This window comes from Ziziphus jujuba, chromosome 1, assembly GCF_031755915.1.
Source record: "Ziziphus jujuba cultivar Dongzao chromosome 1, ASM3175591v1".
Taxonomy (NCBI): domain Eukaryota; kingdom Viridiplantae; phylum Streptophyta; class Magnoliopsida; order Rosales; family Rhamnaceae; genus Ziziphus; species Ziziphus jujuba.
In genome coordinates, this window is record NC_083379.1 from 8,941,973 (window position 1) to 8,962,971 (window position 20,999).

At 28.4% G+C, this 20,999-nt stretch overlaps 1 protein-coding gene and 1 long non-coding RNA gene across 2 annotated transcripts; both read left to right on the top strand.

The window, feature by feature from the left end:
• Positions 1-12,731: 12,731 nt before the first annotated feature.
• LOC132803609 (uncharacterized) lies at positions 12,732-14,888 on the top strand. Its single transcript, XR_009638823.1, has 4 exons — positions 12,732-12,809; positions 13,691-13,762; positions 14,592-14,663; positions 14,815-14,888. It is a non-coding gene; the product is annotated as an uncharacterized LOC132803609 (long non-coding RNA).
• Positions 14,889-17,078: 2,190 nt separating this feature from the next.
• On the top strand, positions 17,079-20,578 carry LOC132804035 (probable LRR receptor-like serine/threonine-protein kinase At1g53440). The gene is made up of 7 exons (XM_060817931.1): positions 17,079-17,115; positions 17,260-17,627; positions 17,833-17,944; positions 18,116-18,250; positions 18,377-18,503; positions 20,103-20,256; positions 20,447-20,578. Exons 1-7 carry the CDS (start codon positions 17,079-17,081, stop codon positions 20,576-20,578), a joined length of 1,065 nt encoding a protein of 354 aa, XP_060673914.1.
• Positions 20,579-20,999: the final 421 nt, after the last annotated feature.

Here is a 20,999-nt window from a genome sequence, read left to right on the forward strand (position 1 = left end):
TCTTCCCTTTTTCCTCTCGACCTTGTATTGCTTCTTTATCAGTCATTTTATAAATTCCGCATGTATCTGTTTAATGCTCTGTATACTGTATTGGACGTGTAGTTGTTTTTTAATGCACTGGGTTGCTGCTGTTATTTTATTTTGAAGTGCTGCAATTTGTGGAACCAATTTGTAGTTTGTGGGAGGAATAAGGGGATGTATTTTTTTGAAGTGTGTTTTCAGTGCAGGTGTTTTGTGGTAAGTAAATCCCTTAGGGGAGACTCTGCCGGATTTTCCGTTGGAGGGTTCGGTAGGGTTTCCCTGGGATCAGGGCTGTCTAGGGTTCCGGGAAAGGAATTCTGGACGGGTCCTGACAGTTGGTATCAGAGCTCTAGGTTCTAGTATTCCTAAGGGACTGTGCATTGTTGTGCATCCCATCCGTGTCTAATCTCTCGTTTTATCCGTCTTAAAGCGTTCTTTCCGTTTGTCTCGAAGCAAATTCGTTGTCCGAGTTTGAATAACTCTAATCTTCGAGGGTGTCAAAATATTTTTCCGATCGTTTATCAAAAATTAAATGCTTTTCAAAGTGGTATTTGAAATTAAAGGTGTTTTATTCAAGTATTTTTTGGTTTGTGTTTGTATATGTATTTGTATGTATATTGTTTGATATTATACTGCACCATATGGAGGCGGCGAACCAATGTGGTCCATGTAGAGCTAACCCCATAATCATGTTGCCTACGAGTCCAGGGGATTGGACGGCCAATATAGGCAACCACCCTGGTTTGTATTGGTAGCAGAGTGTCGGCGACAGTTGGAATCATAGATTACGTAGTATGTAGAAGGTGTCGTACGTACCTCCATTACAAGCGTGCATATTTGTTTTATGTTATGGTTTTTCCAAGACCGACTTCAGCGACGTAAGAAATTTCGAGGACGAAATTTTTGTAAGGGGGGAAGGTTGTAACACCCCGTCTCGAACCATGTCGGAATTTTTGCACGTTGACCAAGGTTGACCGTTGACCGTTGACCGAAGGGGTCAAAAGTTGACTTTTTGACTCGGTTGGAATTCTAGGTTGACTGAGGTACCGTTATGGAGTACACGTTGGCACGAGTTCGTAGACTGGTAGCACGTTGAAAACGGAGCTACGGTTTGAAAGTTTTGAGCAAAACAAGTTGTGGTCCAAATTGTCCAAGGGGTGCCGGAGTTGACTTTTTATTCATGCAAGATTGAGCTTTGACTCATGCATGGTTGTGAAGTGCTCGTCGATACGAGTCCGTAGACTAGCGGCACGTCCGATTTGGACATGTGGTTTAAAAGTTATGGATCTGTAAAGTTTTTCAAATACTATATTATTTTAATATTATTTTTACACGCATAACGATGTGCCACGTGTGACTCAATGAAAGTGGCCATGTGTCACCATGGTGAAATGCCACATGTCAACCATGTGTAAAATCAAATTATTTTTATTATTATTTTAAATAGTAATATTATTATTTGATTATTTAATTATTTTTATTTTTATTTCTTTTATTTATCTTTTTCTTTTTCTTTTCTTTTCCCCACGTGGGCAAACACCTTTTTTTCTTTTTTTTCTTTTTTTTTCTTTTCCTTTTCTTTTCTTTTTTCCCTTCTTCTTCCCCGAAACACACACACACGCACAGTACCTTTTTTTTTTTCTCTCCCACCGGCCGTCTCTCTCTCCCCCGTGTTTTCTTTTTCCGGCCACCCATACTGTACATGCGCCGGCCAGTGACGTGCGGAAGGAGGAGGCGAGCTCGGCCGCCAAGTTTCACGGCCAACCGCCGCCGGACGCGCGCCGATCGGGCCGGAGAAGCCGCCGGTTGCCGAATTTTCTCTCTCCTCTTTTCTTGTGTTTTCCGGCCAGCCCACTCCCAATTGAGCCTCCTATCCCCCTATTTTGGGTCCTCTGAATCCAAAAATGGCCTCCAATCCCAAAAATTCGAAGCGGTTTGCGAGATATGGAGAAGTGAATACGGATGGGATGCACAACAATGCACCGTCCTTTAGGAATACTAAAACCTAGAGCTCTGATACTCACTATGTTCTACTTTTTTCCCTGTAAAAATAACTGAAGAAATTGTTTGCAAGAAGGCCCATTTTGCTTTCTGTACTAAAATTACGTGCTAATCGTGTGCTATTTCGGTTAAATTTTTTACAGAAAATGCAAAAGAATGTATGATGTAAGTTTTGAGTAATTCAAGATGTAAAATGTTAAGGAAAAAAAAATATATATACATATATGATACAAGCTACAATATCCAATAATTTGAAACGCAATAATGTCGATAATATTATTTTTGTTGCTGTTGTTGGTGAAATTTTTTTTCTTATTATTATTTATTGTTTTTGAAGATAATTCATTGACAACTACTTACGTCACTAGCTCTGTGTACTTTAAGTCAGTCTCCCAACGTAAAGAGAAGCATAAAAAATTATAAAACAAATACTTTATAGTAGGACCGATATAGATTGGATTTTTTTTTATTTTTTTTTTCTTTTGGCTAAAAGTAGAGATTGGAATCTTTAGACAATATTATCCTCGAATTTTAATCAAAATTCTGTCTCACGCATCTAGATCTTTTTTTTTTTATGCTCTTTATTCCGTCTCCATCTCTTTTTTCTTTTTTTTTTTTTTTCTTTTTTTTGGTGGGAATTAGTAGTCAAGAACAAACCGAAAGGGAGGGTTTCATTTTCATTATATAGCGGATTAGTGGTGATGAATTGCTAGTTAAGCTGATAACCACTCACTCACCGGAACTGACTATTCTGTCTGAAGATGAGTAGTGAACCTTCTCTCTCGCATTTTACTAAATTTAATTTTCTCCTCTACTTCTTCCTTTGGCTGCTGAGTTCCCAACTGATCAAGTTTCAGGTTGTCGCTCAGCCCTTGAATGATGATGATGGTACGTACTAATTGATATTTAGTTTTGATCATGGAATATAAATGAGTGTAATTACGTGTAGCTGTTGGATTATATATGTTTGACATAACGTATAATTCAACTGTTTTAAATAATTATATTCATTTATTTTTATACAAAAAACTAAAAAATTAAAAATATTTCCGTCTAAACTGGACGACATGGTTATGATATTAAAAAATTAATGCTTTAAATTCAACGCTTAATGTACTTTAATTTTGTTTTTTGGGTAAAAAAATTTTTAGAGGTCAGTGACAATAAAATAATGTTTGCCATGCATGCAGTGTCAGCTTCGGACATAATAGCAGAAAAGTTGGAGTTGAAACCACCACCATATTTTGAGGACCAATATTGCAACAACACTGCCGCTGTTTATGAAGGGGGCGTGTATTGCGACTGCAGCTACAACAGCTCCACCCTTTGCCACATCGTTGCCATGTATATAATACATGCATGCATATAAATATTAGACATAGAGGGTCCCGTGGAAAATATGTATTCCAATTATAGTACCTGCTATAAGTGATACTTTAATAAATACTTTAAAACTGAAAATTCAATTGAAAAAGTTGAAACCTTTAACAATTAGCATTTATTCATATCTAAATTTAATCGTTATTTTCAAAATAATTTTTGAAAATCCAAATCTATATAATACATATATATATATATATATATATAGAGAGAGAGAGAGAGAGAGAGTATTTGTTAGTTTTTTCATTTATTTACCCAGTAACCCTTCGTTAATTAATTAGCATTTGATTATTCATCATTTTCCTTTTTGTCATGTACGCAGTTCGCTGAGCAATAGAGGCTTGACCGGAATAATTCCTGCTGAACTGGCCAACCTTACGTATCTAGAAAGACTGTACGTATATACTACGTTGATTTCTTTTGGCTTCTTATAATATTAAATTATCAAAAGCAATATTGTTTGACTGAAGTTACAAATCTACTATTAAATTGTCATGCTTTGAAAGTACTAAGAATAATTTATGTTATCTAAATTTAAATTTAAGTTATATAAATATATTCTCAATTTTAAACCATATTAATCTGTATAAAAATCATTTATGATTATTAATTAAATATTTTATTAGTTTAGTTTTTCTCTAAAATAATTAATTTTTAAAAGAAAATTTTACATTTTATAACATTTAGTTTTGTTTCTTTCTATAAATACGACTTTATTTACTCGATGTTATAAACTTTTTTTGGGATAACTTTTGTTTTTGTTTCATTTCATGAACACCAATATGTTGTTTATAAACCACTATTTGGCATAACTTTCCTTTTATTGCTTATTATTTTCTAAGAAGAGATTATTATTACAGTCCTTTGGTTTGAAGAGTTTCTCTATTCCATGGAAATTTCAAAAGATTTTTTACTTGGATCTTTATAATTTAAAATCTCTTTTGGAATCTTTTTTTCACTATGACCCTAATCGTGGAATTTTGTTTAAATCTTAGAATAGAATCTTCATGATTAAAAGTCTTTTTTGAAGAATCTTTGAAAATCTTTTAGGATCTTAGTCTTATGTCTTTCCTAATTTGCTTCGCATCTTAGTTTGGTGAAAATATTTCATATTTTTGGTTGTTTTCTTCATAAAAGGTCTCTTCCACCTATGAATAAGAAAATTCAAATTAAAGGTTTATTTGATTCATGAAATTTTACCATGTTTAAATTTAAATTTATTGTCACATGCTAAAAATATATAACTAACTATAAAATTTAACATTTAATTAATTTTTATCAAATTTGAACATTGGCTAAACCTTGATTTTAAGTAAATATTTTTACCAAATATATAAATAAAAATTATCAATTTTTTATTTTTTATTTTTATAAATAACTATTTACATTTTTAAAGGAATTTTTATTCTCTATACCAAATGTAGCCTAAGTATAATTTGAAGACCTTAAACTATATTTTATATCTAACAATATACATAAGGTCAAATAAGGTTGATTTAGTTAGTATATCTTTTATATCAATATGTATAAAGTTGTAGATTCGGATTTTACTATATTTCACAAACTCTTATAGTCCTCCAAAACAATTTTAAAATTCAACTGTTGAAGTAATTTAATAACTAATAATACAGAGATTGATGGAAAAATATCATGATACTTTTGATAGGAAAATGACTAAATATAAATTTATATATGTTTATTGTATATAAAATATTGAGATAATGACTATAAAATATCATGAAAGAGTAATAAACTTGGAGTATTTAATTAATATCCCTTTTTATATTAATTTTAAAAAAAAACTAGTACCTATTTTTGAAGGTCCTCAATTAAAGATCTAGTCAGGCTTATATTTAATGTATTATCCAAATGTACATATATATAATAATTATATATTTTGTCGATCTGCAGCGATCTTTCTAACAACAAACTTCATGGTGGAATACCTGATGAGTTGGGAACTTTGAAGTTTCTCTACATTATGTAAGTGCGTAATTTAGTATAAGAAAATTAAATTTATTGTTAAAGACGAAAATAAAATAATTAATTGATTGGAAAACTAAAATGCTGACGGAATTTTATGCACTTCCAGAGATCTTTCAAATAACCAATTGACCGGGGAAATTCCACGTAGTCTTGGGAATTTGAATCCTTGTGTTTCGTAAGTCTTTTTAATGCCTTGTTAAATGTGAAATGTGCGAAGAAAAAAAAATAATAATAATGATAATAAATATGTTAAAAGATATCTGACAACGATCCTTAATGTTGATAAAATATATCAAAATATAAGTTAAAACATTTAAAGTAAATCAAAAGGAATATAATGTACAAAAAAGACGTTGATGCAAAATTTTATTTTGTGGTTTTAGTAGAGCCTTTTTTTTAATTAATATTATTATTATTATTATTATTTTTAGTTTTGAGCATAAAATTTACAAAATTTAAATGTTTTTCTCCGCAATAGAAACTGTACATGGGTCTTTTTCCTATCTGGAAGCAGCGGTTTTCCCAGCAGTTTTGACGACAATGATACCCAGCTATGTGCTACTTTCATATTGTACGTCTTTTTCAGTTTTTACGTTTGATTTTATTTGAATTTCTAATTTATGTTTTACTTTTAGGTAGTACTGAGGATACCGGTAAGTCTACAAAAAATTTACTAACATTGTATTGTAAAATAATGTGTTATTATTTTGTTAATTTAAATATAAATAAATGAACAATTTGTTATTATATTTTAAAAATGATGTAATTATATATAAATTAATAACATTTCTAAAGTCTTCTTAAACAACAAAAACTTTGTCGCAGGGATCTATCAATGAACGAACTAGAAGGGCCCATACCAGAATCCCTGGGAAACATAAAAGTGTAAGTCACTGAAGTCTATTCTGTATACGTCAACTTCCTAAATTTCTTTTGTGATTGATCTGTAGCACGCTGTTACATGAACTTTTACTCGCAAACTGTCAAGCCTCTTTTGGAGTTAAAGGGATTGTGAGGGATCGGGCTTCCTGTTTGTTACGCTGCCCATATGGCCGTAAGGCCCATTACAAACAACTAATTGGTTTTTGATATTTAAATTGCAGTACTAGTATTACAAATAATTAAAGTATAAATTAAACTAATGATTGTAGGAGAGTGGTTGCTGGACAAAATTAAGAATATTACTAACTTTTCTTTGGAAAACCATCATATAAACTCTTAAATTTTCTTGTCTAACGGTTGATGGACATATAACTTTAATTAAAAACTTAATAAAATTTTTTTTAATGAAAAATTTTAATATATTGTAATTTAGTTAATGAACAATAATTATGAACCATTGGATAAAATTAGCAGTATAAGGGACAACAAATTATTTATCAAATAATGTAGCAAATGACATGATTATATATTAGTGATTGTAAAATTCATATAGCATAAACATGATAACAAATTAATTACAAATTGTTCAGTCATTTGCAAGTATTGAGTAAATAAATTTAGCAAACAATTTGATTTCTATAACATTGCTTAGATTGACTAATAGTAGAGGTATCCAAAATTCTACCAATATACTTATTATTAAGTGATAAGTTGCCATTTTTTAAGTGATTGGTGAATAATGCTAGAGCATAAAAAGTCTATTAAAATATTTATCAAATAATGAAATGTCAAACACTGCTTAGATTGAATAATAGTAGAGATATCAAAAAGTCTATCAATATGCTTATTAAGTGATAAGTTGCCATTTTTTAAGTGATTTGTGAATAATACTAGAGCATAAAAAGCCTATTAAAATATTTATCAAATAATGAAATGTCAAATATAACTTATATCTCCCCATATTTTATTTATTTGATTGTTCACTTATTCATATTTATGTTATATTAATTTTTCAACCAAAAAAATAATATCAATCAAAATGTCTACTAAGATTACAAAGTATTGAAGTGTAATGTTTTTAAATAGTTTGTATTTAGCTACACTTAGTGATCTAATTTTTCATTTATTCATAGTTAGGTTATCTTAATTTTTCAACCAAAAAATAATAATAGTCACATTGTCATATGATAAACATGTTGGCGAGATTCTTGGTACTTTTTTTTTTCTTTCTATTTTTCAAAACTTATAAATATTTTTAAAAAATACTATATATTTTCAGTAATTTAATTTAATTAATTTTACAAAGAAAAAAACTTAAAATAAAAGAGGAAAACACTGCCTTTCTCAACTTAAAATAAAAGAGGAAAACACTGCCTTTCTCCAACCAAAACAAGACCCTGCATTTAAATTTGCATGGCTATTTCAATTTAGACACTAAAAAAAAGAAAAATTGAACATATATTTTATAAGGACCTAGCGGTTTTTGAAATTCTGTTTAAAATGTACCATAAAAAAATAAAAGAAAATCCTTATAAAAATATAAAATATTTCCAATTAGGAATGGTAGAATTTGAAGTTCATCAATTTTTTTTTTCTTTGTGAATAATTTGAAGTTCATCATTAACTACAGGATTGTGCCTAGCTGTGATATATATATATATATATATATATATATATTCATTTTTACACAATTTTCAGAAAAAAAAAATTATGAAAAGATAAATAGTTTTTAACAAACTAGTGTTGCCTTTTTTTTTCTTTTTTTCTTTTTAAAATGTTAAATACATTTTAACTACCCTTTGATTTGAGAAAAGTTCATGTTGGGGTTTGTTTTGTTACGTTTTTCTATTTTTTGGTTCCTTTTTTTGATTTTTGTAATCTTTTTTATTTTTTTATTTTTTTATTTTTTGCATTTGATACCCTCTATTTTCTAAAAGTTACTAATGGACTTCTTATGGTTCATCCATTTTCAACCTTAAGTTCTATTTTTTTTCCTTTTCTTTTAAATTAAATGGTGTTTTTTTAAATAATTTAAGCTGAGTTAATGATTACAAATTTAAAAAATAAAAGAAAAAAGATTTAGAATATAACATGAGTATTACCCCTATAAAATGATGTTAAAATGATGTTAAGAAAAAATATTGTTTTTGACGGATTAATTATTTATTGATAAATGAATATTTACTAATTCAAAATTTTTTTATATTTTTACTACTTGTATATATATATATATATATATATATAACCAAGATATATGTATGACTTATAAATATGCACATCAACGGTGATCATATGATCTGGTTGACAATTATATATTTTTTTGCAGCTAAGAAAAGGTCTTTTAAGCATTAGTAATATAGAAGTAATTGTTTGCTTCTAAATGAAAAAATATATATGTATCTTTTTTATTATTTATGAACTTTTACAATTAGATTATCCCGGAAAACATCTCACTAAATGATATAATGCGATGTGTAAATTTTATATAACCGTCATACTAGTTTTGGTGGGACATTTTCCCATACATTCTTGACAAAAAATTCCTCCACAAGAGAATGAATACATATGTGTGTGTTTGAATTGTGAAAAATTAAGAATGATTTTGCGTTCAATTTAGGTACAAAGAAAAGGGACTTTATATGTATATTTGGAAAAAAAGTAATATAAACTAATTGTTTGCTACAAAACGAAAAAAATATATATATATATATTTTTTATTATTCATCAACTTTTATTATGAGATTGTTCGAGAAAACATCCCACTAAATGATCTAATGTGATGTTTAAATTTATATAAATGCCATACTGTTTTGGTGGGACATTTTTCCATAACTTCTCGATAAAAAATTCCTTAATAAGAGAATGGATATGTGAGTGTGTGGTGGGGTGAATTGTAAAAGATAATGAATGAGTTGGAATTCAGAAAATTATGAACGAGTTTGAGTTCATTTTAGGTACAAAGAAAAGGTAAAGGCTTTATATGCATATTTGGAGAAAGAAGTTCAATTTGGAAAATAGAAGCTGTATGTCAAAAGTTCCTTAGTATTATGTATTATGAATTGTTATGTGTTATTTATTTATTTATTGTATACGTAAGTAATATTAATTTATATATTTATTAGGTCAAGAATTATTATTTTAAGCAATTAGCGAGGTTATTAATTTACTACATTTGTCCAAGTACTGAGTCAGGGAAATTTTTTATTGTTTAAAAGAGATTATTAATTTAGCAAACATTCATTAAACCATTAATATTTAATGATTTCGTTACAAATAAATAACTTTTAGAACTTTGAGGGTATCAAATGCAATATATATATATATATATATATTTAGAAACCTTGAAATGAACCTTTTTTTTTTTTTTTTGGTAGTAAACCTAAATGAACTTTGTCCAAACTAATGGGTGGTAAGGTATTTCTAACCTTAATTTTTAAAAGAATATTAGTATTTATCACTGTTAATAATCATCATCGTGGAGCTATGCTGTTATGCAAATAATGGATTGGGTGCATTTAAGATTTTTTTTTGATAAATAAATTATCTTGTGGACCTGTAGAATTATTAATGGTAACCATCAATAGCGATAAATAATAATTTTTTTAAGGGTAACTACATTTTTATACTCGTGCAACGTAATAATTTTATTTTATTTTTTGTGTAATTTGCCCTTTATATTATAAAAGCCTTCACATTACCCCCTCAATGATTACTTTTTTGTTAAATAAGTCCAATCATATATTTTGATAAATAAGTATGATGAAAAAAATTTCGCAAATAAATATCATGAAAGTAACTCATACTATATATGTTTAGAAATTATTTTGTTTAATTTAATTTTACTTTTTCACAATATGCATCACTAATTTTATCTTAAGCATCAAGCATAAAATAGAATTAAATGATTGGACTAAAGTGACAAAAACATAATAGCTCAGGGATCATAAAGGGATTTATAATTTGATTAGCATATTACCACGGGGTTAGGCTGGTTTTACTTTTGGAACATTTTTCCTTTCTTAAAATTCTTTTTCCCAATTTATTCGAATATTTTTAAAATAAAATTGCTTATTGATTTTCCCAACATCTATAATCTTCCAACTTCAGGAATGAAAGCTTGGGCGCTGTTGATTCTCTCTGCTCAGCCTTTTCCATGTAAGTTTTGATAGACTAGCTAGCTATCTCTTTCCTCATAATTTACAGGTGTATATATACATATATATATATATATATATATATATATAAGTTAGACTCATATCAAATTTTTTTTATTAGCTTGATTACACCAAAAATTAAAATTTAAAATTTAAAAAATGATCAAATAAGGATTTAGGTAACATACTAAAATTTTATTTAAAGAATGTGAACTTTGTTGGAATTCGATTATTAATAAATATAATTTTAAATATTATGCAATCCAATGGTTGAAAAAGGAAGTCTTGATATTAGTCCTGATATTAAAAAACCTGATTTAAGTTTGATTATATATATATATATATATACACACACAACTAGGTTTTTATCAAATCAACGGATGGTTTTATTATTGAAACTTCATTTTTAACTCTTGAATTTTTTTAAGAGTTGAGATTTAAAAATTTATTTGTGGTCATCTAGGTCCTACAATATTTATTTTGCCTAAGTAGAATTTTAGAATATTACTAAATTCATATTTGATCAATAATCAAATTTTAAATTCCAGTTCTTGAAGTGATTTAGACACTAATAATGAAGCCTTCAGTTTGATCTGATATGAGCATAGTAGTGGACCTAGGGAATTTTTCTAAGAAGTTGTTAATGTTGGGATTTTTTTTTTTTTTGAGGGGCATTAGATCATATGATAATGTTTACTTATTTTTAAACTTATAGTGTGTGAAATACAAGCATATACAAAAACACAACATTTGTATTTTGCTATATTGTAGTCCAAGTTAGAGTATCTACCAAATTATGGGTTAAATTTTCTTCTTCTTTTTTTCCTATAAATTTCTTTCAAAGAAAAATTTAATCTTCACTGCTTTGGTAATAAAAAATAAATTGATGGCAAAGTTATAAACTAGACACACTTCTTAAGACAAAATAAATAAATAAGTTTTAATTTTGTTACAATTTTAAAAATTAAAGTAGTTGAAAACCATAAAAGAAAAATAACAAAAGATACGTCATAAAAATATGACAACTTAACTTCTTTATAATTAAAATGAAAATGAAAATGAAATAAAAAATTATATTAAGAATATTAATTAAATATGTTTATTTCATACATGCAGTGGTTTATCATACAATCGGTTGAGTGGAGGCATACCGGCAAGTCTCGGGACTTTGAAGTTCCTTACATCCCTGTAAGTTTATACATATATAAAATGCTATCATGTCACGTAATAGTTATCAATGGGATTAATATCCTTTTGATAAGTTAAATGATTATATTTACTTTTTCAATTTAATTTTCTGAAATAAATAATCATTTCATGATTAAATACTATCAATTAATCATATCAGCAATGTTCCATTAATATTTATTATTAGCGATGATAAATAACAAAATTCATATATATAATTTTAATTGGAAAATATGAACATAAATAAATAAAATAAATAAATAAAAATGCTCAGTCAATGAACTTGGTTGACATTTTGTATCTCAAAATCAGTCAGGTAAGCATTTCCAATCACACATATATGCAGTACCAGTAGTTCAAGTGATAAATTTTGCAATTTTAAATCATTCTCACAAGATCAATATTGTCATTATGGAAGGGAGTTGGGTGAGAATAACCTCAATGGTTCTCTTCCAGCGACACTTGGAAATTTGACTTCACTATTATCCCTGTAAGTATATGTCCATAAAAACATATTTAATTCAGTAAATATACTTTAGAAAAAAAAAAAACATCTTTTTTTGTGTTAAAAATACCAAAATACCAAAATTGAGAGTGAGAAGTTGGATATGTTTATATATAAATTTGAATATGTGACTTCAGCTGGTTGCAATCCAATAATTTCACCGGTCCTTTGCCAAAGAGTTATGGCAAACTTTCGGGCCTCCACAGATTGTAAGTTAATTTGCTTTTCCACAGTTGATTCACATGTAATCTAGCCTAATTAAGTTTAACATTTAAGAAACGCTTGATTGGTCAATACAGTTCAATATCTGGGAATTCGTTGTCTGGTCCTTTCCCCGACTTCATTACTAATTGGACTTCTATCAGAACTCTGTAAGTTTTCTTATATGGTTAATTAATTAATTAACTTGTTAATTAAAATTGGTTATAAATTTTTGTGATATGTTTCTTTACAGAAACAATCTAATAACAATGCTACATTCTCTTTTGTAGGTGAAGTTGTGAATTTGAATAATCTAATGATTAAAAAGAAAGAGAAACTTTTATTATATAAAATTGATTTTTTTTTTAATGACAGTAATTTAGCTAAATATTTTTTTTTTACTCTTATCATGCATACAGCTTGCTCTACGGAAACGACTTTTCGGGCAGGATACCTCCAGAAATATTTAATTTGTCAGGTCTCAGTGATCTGTAAGTTTGTATTCATGCTATAATAACTTTTTCTTTTCATTTTCTTTTTGGTGGATAAAATGCTATCTATAACTTGTTGGTAACTATTGACAATAAAAAAAAGAAAAAAAGAAAAAAAAAACTTGTTTTGTAACATTTTAGGTGTTATTTGTTAAAACATTGTTTTTTGATTTTTTATACTTAATTTTATGTAATTTATTTATTTCAAATGATAATTATTAGTGTTAGTTAAAGTCTTTTAAACACTTCAATTTTACTACAAATTTAAAGCGTAGGAGATTAAAAAAACACCAAAAAAATTAAAAAATAGTTTGAAATGGTTTTACGATCTATTTTTATGTTTTTTTTTTTTTCAAAGTTATAGTTATTTGATATGTCATTAAATAAAAAAATTATGTAGAATTAAGTTGAAATCAAAGCAACAGGTGACACTTTTAAGTAATCAAACATACATGAATGATGGATGGCAACGACAGTACTTATTTATAGTGACGTAAAGAAAAAAAGTTTATGAAATGAAATTCATTTTACAAATAGTTTTCGACTTTGTGTTAAAGTATACTAACCTAGTCTTTCATTGGCTAAGTTTGGAAAGTCTAAAGAGTATAATCGGTTGAACTTTTTGGGTGGAATCCCAAGACTTAATATAGTTTGGAACAATTATCAATTTGATGTACGTTTTCTTTAACATTGCAGCAATGTTATACCCAATTTTTTTCTTTTCTCTTTTAATCCTGTGATTATATGAGAAGTCTAACTATTATTTAAAGGCCAAACCAATTATACATAATTAAAGTAAAATCTTTCAAAAAAATAAAATTTAATATAAAAAAATAAATATTAGAAATCAAGCACCTGGTTATTTGTTCTATTTTTTACAGGATGATAAGTGGTGTGCTGTACTCTTCTTTCCAATTCCCACCGGTTTCAAACCTATCCGACATAACTAATCTGTAAGTAAATTAATTAATTATTATACTATGAGTTGCATGAAAAATATTTGTTAGCAAACATTTATCCCTTTATGACAAAAAAACCATTATCTATTTATGACAAAAAAAAAAAGAGTTTATATAAATATTGAGAATTTTGAACAAGTTTAAAGAATCAGGGGTGTATTTAATATGAATTTTAAAAGATTTTTCATTTTATTTTAAGTAAATGACTTTTAGTAAGATCACAGACTTTTATTGATTTTTGTTGAGTATACAAAATTATAAAAAAAAATCCTATAGACTTTTATAGATTTTTATTTAAAATGATATAAATTTTTTTAATAGATGTTGATAAACTTGCATTGAATAGTTTTTATTGTAATAAATTATATTTTTTATGCTAATAAAAATATTTTCTTCAAAGAATAAAAAAGACAAGTCGCTTGAAGAATGAAAAAGTGTTTAAAAAGGATCAAAAAAAAAAAAAAATTCATAATGGCTTTATATTTTTTCCGATACTTAAAAATATCAGAAAAATTTTACTGTGTATTAAATAACGTAGAAAAGATAATAAAAAATGATAAAAAAAAAAGATTTTTCTTTTAATCCAAATTACTGGTTCATTGCATTTTGGGATGTGTATTTTAAATAAAAAAATAAAAAAAACAATTGTATATTCTTTTACTTAGAAAAAGGAATTGTTTGTTTGAGAAAAAAAATATTCTTCCGTGACATTTTTGTGTTTTTGTTAGGCCTTTTTCACTATAGGTTGGAAATATCTACTACGAGGAACTATCGTATATACATTATGATATTTGATCCCCACAACCTCATCTGGTTTCTACAGGGTAATGAGAAACTGCGAGATCACAGGTGCAATTCCTAGATACCTTTTTAATGTGTCATCATTAAAACATTTGTAAGTTATTATATTTATTATCCATTTAATATGAGGTCTATAAAAAACGGTTTTGCTTCATTAATAATGTCAAGCATTAATTTAAGCGGAAACATCTGTTCGTCAAATTTCCAGATTAATAATATATGCTTTACATAATTTTATTCTGCAGAGACTTGAGCTTCAACAACTTAACCGGTGATATTCCAGAACTTTTGACCAATGATTTAAACTTAACCTATATGTAAGGGAAATCATAAACGTATAAACATATATATTATATAAATACATAATCATGCTTATCTTAGGATTTTAATATTTCAATATTAAGTTCATATAGGCTATTAGGACATCATAATATGAACTAATTCTCTCTCCATATATATATATATATATATATGTGTGTGTGTGTGTGTGTGTGTGTCTATGTGTGTCTGGGTAAAGACACCATAAAGAGTTCAAAACATCCAATATATTGCAAGCCACATCATCCATATTGTTGCCATTTAGGGAAAAAAAAAACAATATATATCTATATATATATATATATATGTATATTAATAAGGTTTTAAAATATATTCAATCAACCTTTTATAATTATTACAGTAGATCCCTTGCAAATCTTATAGCACATTGTTATTTCCTCATTTAAATTTTATTTTTTTAAAACAATAAAAACATATTTAGGTTTAATGTAATATCATTTAAATAATGTAGTTTGCCATATAAAATTTCTTTGCCATAACAATATTATAAAGTCTTTACCATATGTTTATATAGGATCGGTTCTCCTTGCTTTAATACATATGTGAATCTTATATTGGTCTTTTTGTGTTATCTATTTGATCGTACTCTAACTACAATTTAAAATTAATTAGCAATTTAATATAAATTTAGTGATATACTAAAAAAAATAAATTTTTTGAAAATTCGATGAACCATAAATATAATTTCAATTATTAATCTTTAAAGCTGTCTAATAGTTAATAATAGAAGCTTCTATTATAATGTGAACATTTAACTTAAGCAACATGTTACCTATGTATAAAAATATTAGGTATCCACGTTATGATGAAGGACAACTCCCAGCTGTAGCAAATATATATATATATATATATATATATCAAGTGAGGACGCTAGCTAACTTGTGGACATTGTGTGGATGCAAACATAATCCACACTTCATATGATGCTATATATATATATATATATATATATATGTGTGTGTGTGTGTGTGCGCGCGTTTACTTTTGAATCATTGTATATATCACTCTGTCTATATGCATATATTTGAATCACATGATATCTAATGAGCTTATTTTGTGCAAGATAGGTATTCTATTTCAAACATTCTTGCGGATATAAATCATGTTATCTGTGGTCAATATTTTGCTCAGGTCTTTTGCAAATAATAAGCTTAATGGGAGAATCCCAGCTTGGATTGGTGCAGCTAAATGGAGTCACATCACGTAATGTTTTACTATTCAAAACTTTGAAACCATGTAATCATATATATATATATATATATATATAGATAGATAGATAGATAAAGTGTATATATATATATGATGTACAAAGTTATGTTTTTAGGATGATGATTTTTTATCTCCATTTTTATATTCCATTATAGTTTGAGTAATGATAAAGTTTTATTTCATTTTAAAGAGCAATTAAATTTTTTTTTACTTAATTTATTTTAGTTCTTTATTGATGTTCTTAAATGAGATATCACCATAACAATAGCAAAAATAGATAGTGAGATGAGGCCAGTATTGAGCCTACTATCAACATGAACCATGACAATATCACAGTATATGGTGAATAGCATAATTCAGTCATAATGGCATATAATTAAATTTCATAATTTGTTTTAGAATGCTGATGCTTTCAATAATTTATTAATTATTGAAAGCATTAGCATATGACCCTCTACATGTTGTAAGGGATCGTTTATTCTCTCATGACCTAGTAATATGGGAACTAATGTCATTACATGTCCACGTATTTATATATCTCAGAGATCTTTCCAACAACAACTTTTTGAAGTTCGACTCCGAATTACTGAGAAAAAATTCGGAAAATCTGTAAGGATTAACACTGATTTCTCAAATTTCTCTCTTTCTGCTCTCTCTCGCTCTCTATACATATATATGTACACACACACACACACACACACACACACGATATCATTGGTAAATTTAATTGCTGTAAATAGGGTAGATTGAACTTCAGCTATGAAACTTATTAATTAATCCTCGTTTTTGCAGGAACCTTTTTAATTGCTGTAATCAACCCATTCTGCCAAATATGTAGGTTATTGTTTGCTCTGTTGTGCTAAATAACTAGGAGAAATTCTCACAAATTTTTTTTCTTTTTTGGTAAATGATTTCTTAACAATTTGATGGTCAAAATTCGAGGACTAATTTTTGGAATCAGATGAAAGGGAAAGGGTGTCCTAAAGGGAAACATAGGAGTATGTTAATTTATTATTAAAATATATGTGCATTGCTGATCTAATGATGAATGTTTCAATTTTAAGTTTTCATTATTTATTGGTCAACCTAGTAATTAAATTAAAATTTCGGATTACGAAAGAATGGGCTTATTGGATCTCCAGAATATTCATTGTTCATTAATTGTGGTGGTGAGGGAACATTTATTGATGGGCATCAATATGACAATGATAATGAAACATCACAATTTTTTGTAAGCCCAAAAGGAAACTGGGCTTATAGCAATTCTGGAGGCTTTTTGTCAACATCTTTGAATTCCAGTGATTATATCAAAAGAGCGAAATGTGGAATTTCAGTAGCTGACGCACCTCTATATGAAAAGGCTCGCCTCTCTCCGACCTCCCTAAAGTATTATGGGGTTTGTTTGCGTAAAGGTAGATACAATGTCACACTTCATTTTGCTGAAATTGTTTATGCTGAAGATGAAGAGCATAGCAGTTCAATGAAAAGGATTTTCCATGTTGATATACAGGTAAATAACCAATATTTTTTCTACTCTGTAATATTGTCAAAATTTGCCAATTTCAATTTTTGAGGAACTTAGAACTTCTTGTAAATTATTATAAGGTGAGAGGCAATTAACAGATTTCAACATCAAAGAGAGCGCAGGAGGTCCAAATAAAATTGTAGTAAAAACAAATCTCACAGCAAATGTTGCTGATAATGGTGTGTTGGAGATCCACTTGCACTGGGCTGGAAAAGGCTCCACGGTGGATTTATCTTCTTCTAGTGGGAATCTTCGAACTCGTTTTAGTGGGCCTCTTATTTCGGCCATCACTGTAACTCCTGGTAAAATGTCTTACTAAATTAATTTTTATGTTCCTTTCGGTGAATATTATTAAGCATACGAGAAATTTTGATTGTTTAAATAGAAGCTCTAACACTTTTTTTTAAAATTATTTTAATTAAGAACCTGAGAAAATCTAACATTAATAATTTTTTTTTCCTAACATTAATCAGAGTTCAAAATCAAACGTAAGAAGCTGTCTCCTTTAGAAATTTCAATGATTACATTGGCTTCAATAGTATTTGCTGCGCTGCTTTTGCTGGCTTTGGCTTGGGCAATGGGCTGGTTTCGAAAAGAAGAGCTTCACGGTAAGATAAACTACAACATTATGGATATAGGATAACAAACAATCAGTTTATTATATATACGTTTAAGTATCATTTTATCCTTTCTTTAATTTCTTTTTTCTTTTTTTGTAATTTTTTATGGAACAGAAAAAAATGTAGGTCAAAAGAAGCCTGTCACCCTCAAACAGTTAAAAGATGCGACTGGAAAATTCAGCAAAGAAATGGAGATCGGTAAAGGGGGCTTTGTAAAGGGGGCTCCGGGACAGTTTATAGGGTAAATTTTTAAAGGGCAGTTTCTACCTACCAATGTATTTGAGAACAACTCTTGTCTAATTAATACTATCTTGTCTGCAGGACACCTAACGATGCATGAATCATCCATGGTCATAATTTTTCATAATTTCTTTCCCAAAATATATCTATATATATAAATGTAACTTCTTATATTATTTGCACATTGCTAGATGGACCCATTCAATGTCCAAAATAATTTGTCATAGATTGTTTTTGTCAATTATTTTGGTTCATGGAACCACCTTCAATTTTCATATCCTTATCTATTGAGTAAAGGTTAACTTGGATATAAAATACAAATATTAATTTGTTTCTTTTTTTTTTAATATAAAATATAAATAATAATTTGTCAATTGAATGGATACAGGCTCAACTGACGCCAGAATATAATGTAGGTGTGAAGAGGGTTTTCATTAATTCGATTGAAGGGATCAACAAAACGAAAAGTGAATTTTATAATAGCTTACAAAAATTGGCACATGAGAATCTGGTTCGACTATTTGATGTCTATGTTGGAAAGGACATGTATTTGCTCATATACGAACATATGGCAAACAGATCCCTTCAAGATGTCTTGTTCGGTGGTATTCATTTTCTATACTTACTATCATATCTCCAGCGTTTTGCTTCAAATACTAACACACACACACACACACACACACACACAAAACACACAAAAAAGAAAAAAAAAGAGAAATCGTATAAGAGTTTATTATCTAGAGATGAATTAATTAAGTGTCTCATTTTCTATTGATTTTTTGATTAAAATATACAAAATTGCAGTTACTCAAAAGTGTTTTATTCTATTTCAAAAAAAAGAAAAAAGAAAAAATCCTGTTCCAAATCACATGACTTATAACATAATATATACACATATGGTCATTCTTTCATTGGAGAGAATTCTACCCAGAATCATCTTGAACACGATGTGTGATATTGTCCTGAATGATTCTGAAAATATTTTTTTCTGGATGATATATACATATAGATATATGTATGTATTTTTTGTAGGATACCAAAACTGATGATGAAAGTGTCATTGGTTAAGGTTAAACGATGGCTTTATTTATTTTTCCCTCAAAGTAATTATATGGGAATTGAAGTAGCGACTTAATAATTTGCAGAATCAAAATCCAAGATCACATTAGACTGGGAAGCTAGATATAATATATGCCTTGGAATAGCGAAGGGTTTGAAGTACCTACATGAAGAGCATCCAAGAGGACCTAGTTTGAAGATGGTTCATAATGGTATTAAACCTACGAATATCCTTCTTGATGGAGGCCTAAAGTCTAAAATATCAGATTTGGGAAATTCAGTCCTCTATGCAGAGGATTACAAGATAATCAATTTAATAAGGGCATGAAAGAAGAAAGCATCAAGGTAAGTAAACTAATAAAGTAGTAGGCCATGACACATTTTCTCTTTTATCTTAGTTTTTCGATAAAATTGCTTTTAATTACATATTATAAAATGAGACAGAAGTATGATTCTAAAATAGAAGGTTGCATTGAGAGTAATAATGTATGCTCTAATAATATTTGATGTTGATTTTGCAAGATGCTTCTTAATGATACAGCGGGTATGTGGCTCTTGAGTACCTTATGTACGGAACCATATCATATAAATATGATGTTTATGGTTATGGGGTGGTTATACTCGAAATTGTTTGTGGGAGGAGAAATGCGGAACAAAAATTGAACAAGGATGAGTTAGACTATCTTGTAGATGAGGTAAGCAAACAAAGCAGACTTGTGCCTTTCCCTTTTCTTGTCAAATTTAAGCAGGTATATCCTATTTATGCACTTATTAAGCATTAATTTTGTCTCGGTAATTCATATAGTATATGCATGAAAAAAGTGCAAGAGAATTTTATTTTCAATCTCTGTACAAGCTGATAGCATTAGATAAATATTGCTGCAGGTTGTTGTCACAAATTCACAAGGAAGGCTCCGTGAGATGGTCGATAAAAATTTTTTGGGGTATGATGAAAAAGAAGCCATAACAATTCTAAAGTTAGCTGTGAGGTGCATCAATATTGATACGAACCTATGACGACCTGCTCCTAAACCCGTATTATATTAGTTCGGATCTCAATTAAGTTCAAGTTCTAATGGAATTGACCTCAACCCCTAACCAACCTGTGGTTAGAAACCTTGGTATAATGTAGACGCCACAATAGGTGATGGAAAACCTATTGATAAGTCAAGCTAAAACAACCAATTCTCTAATGGTGTTTTAGGTATTCTCAAAGAACAAAGAGATAATTAATCTCACAAGTATTTTCTTAATCAAATCAAAGTTGTATTCTTATTGAAAAATAAGCCTTTAAATAGGCTTTGAAAGAAACAAAATAAACCCTAAAAACCCTAGGAAAAACAGGCCACACAATAAAGAGTTCTATGGTGGCCGAAATTCTCACTCCTTTCATAATCTAATTTGGATTAATTAATTCCTTTATTTTGAATTAGGAATT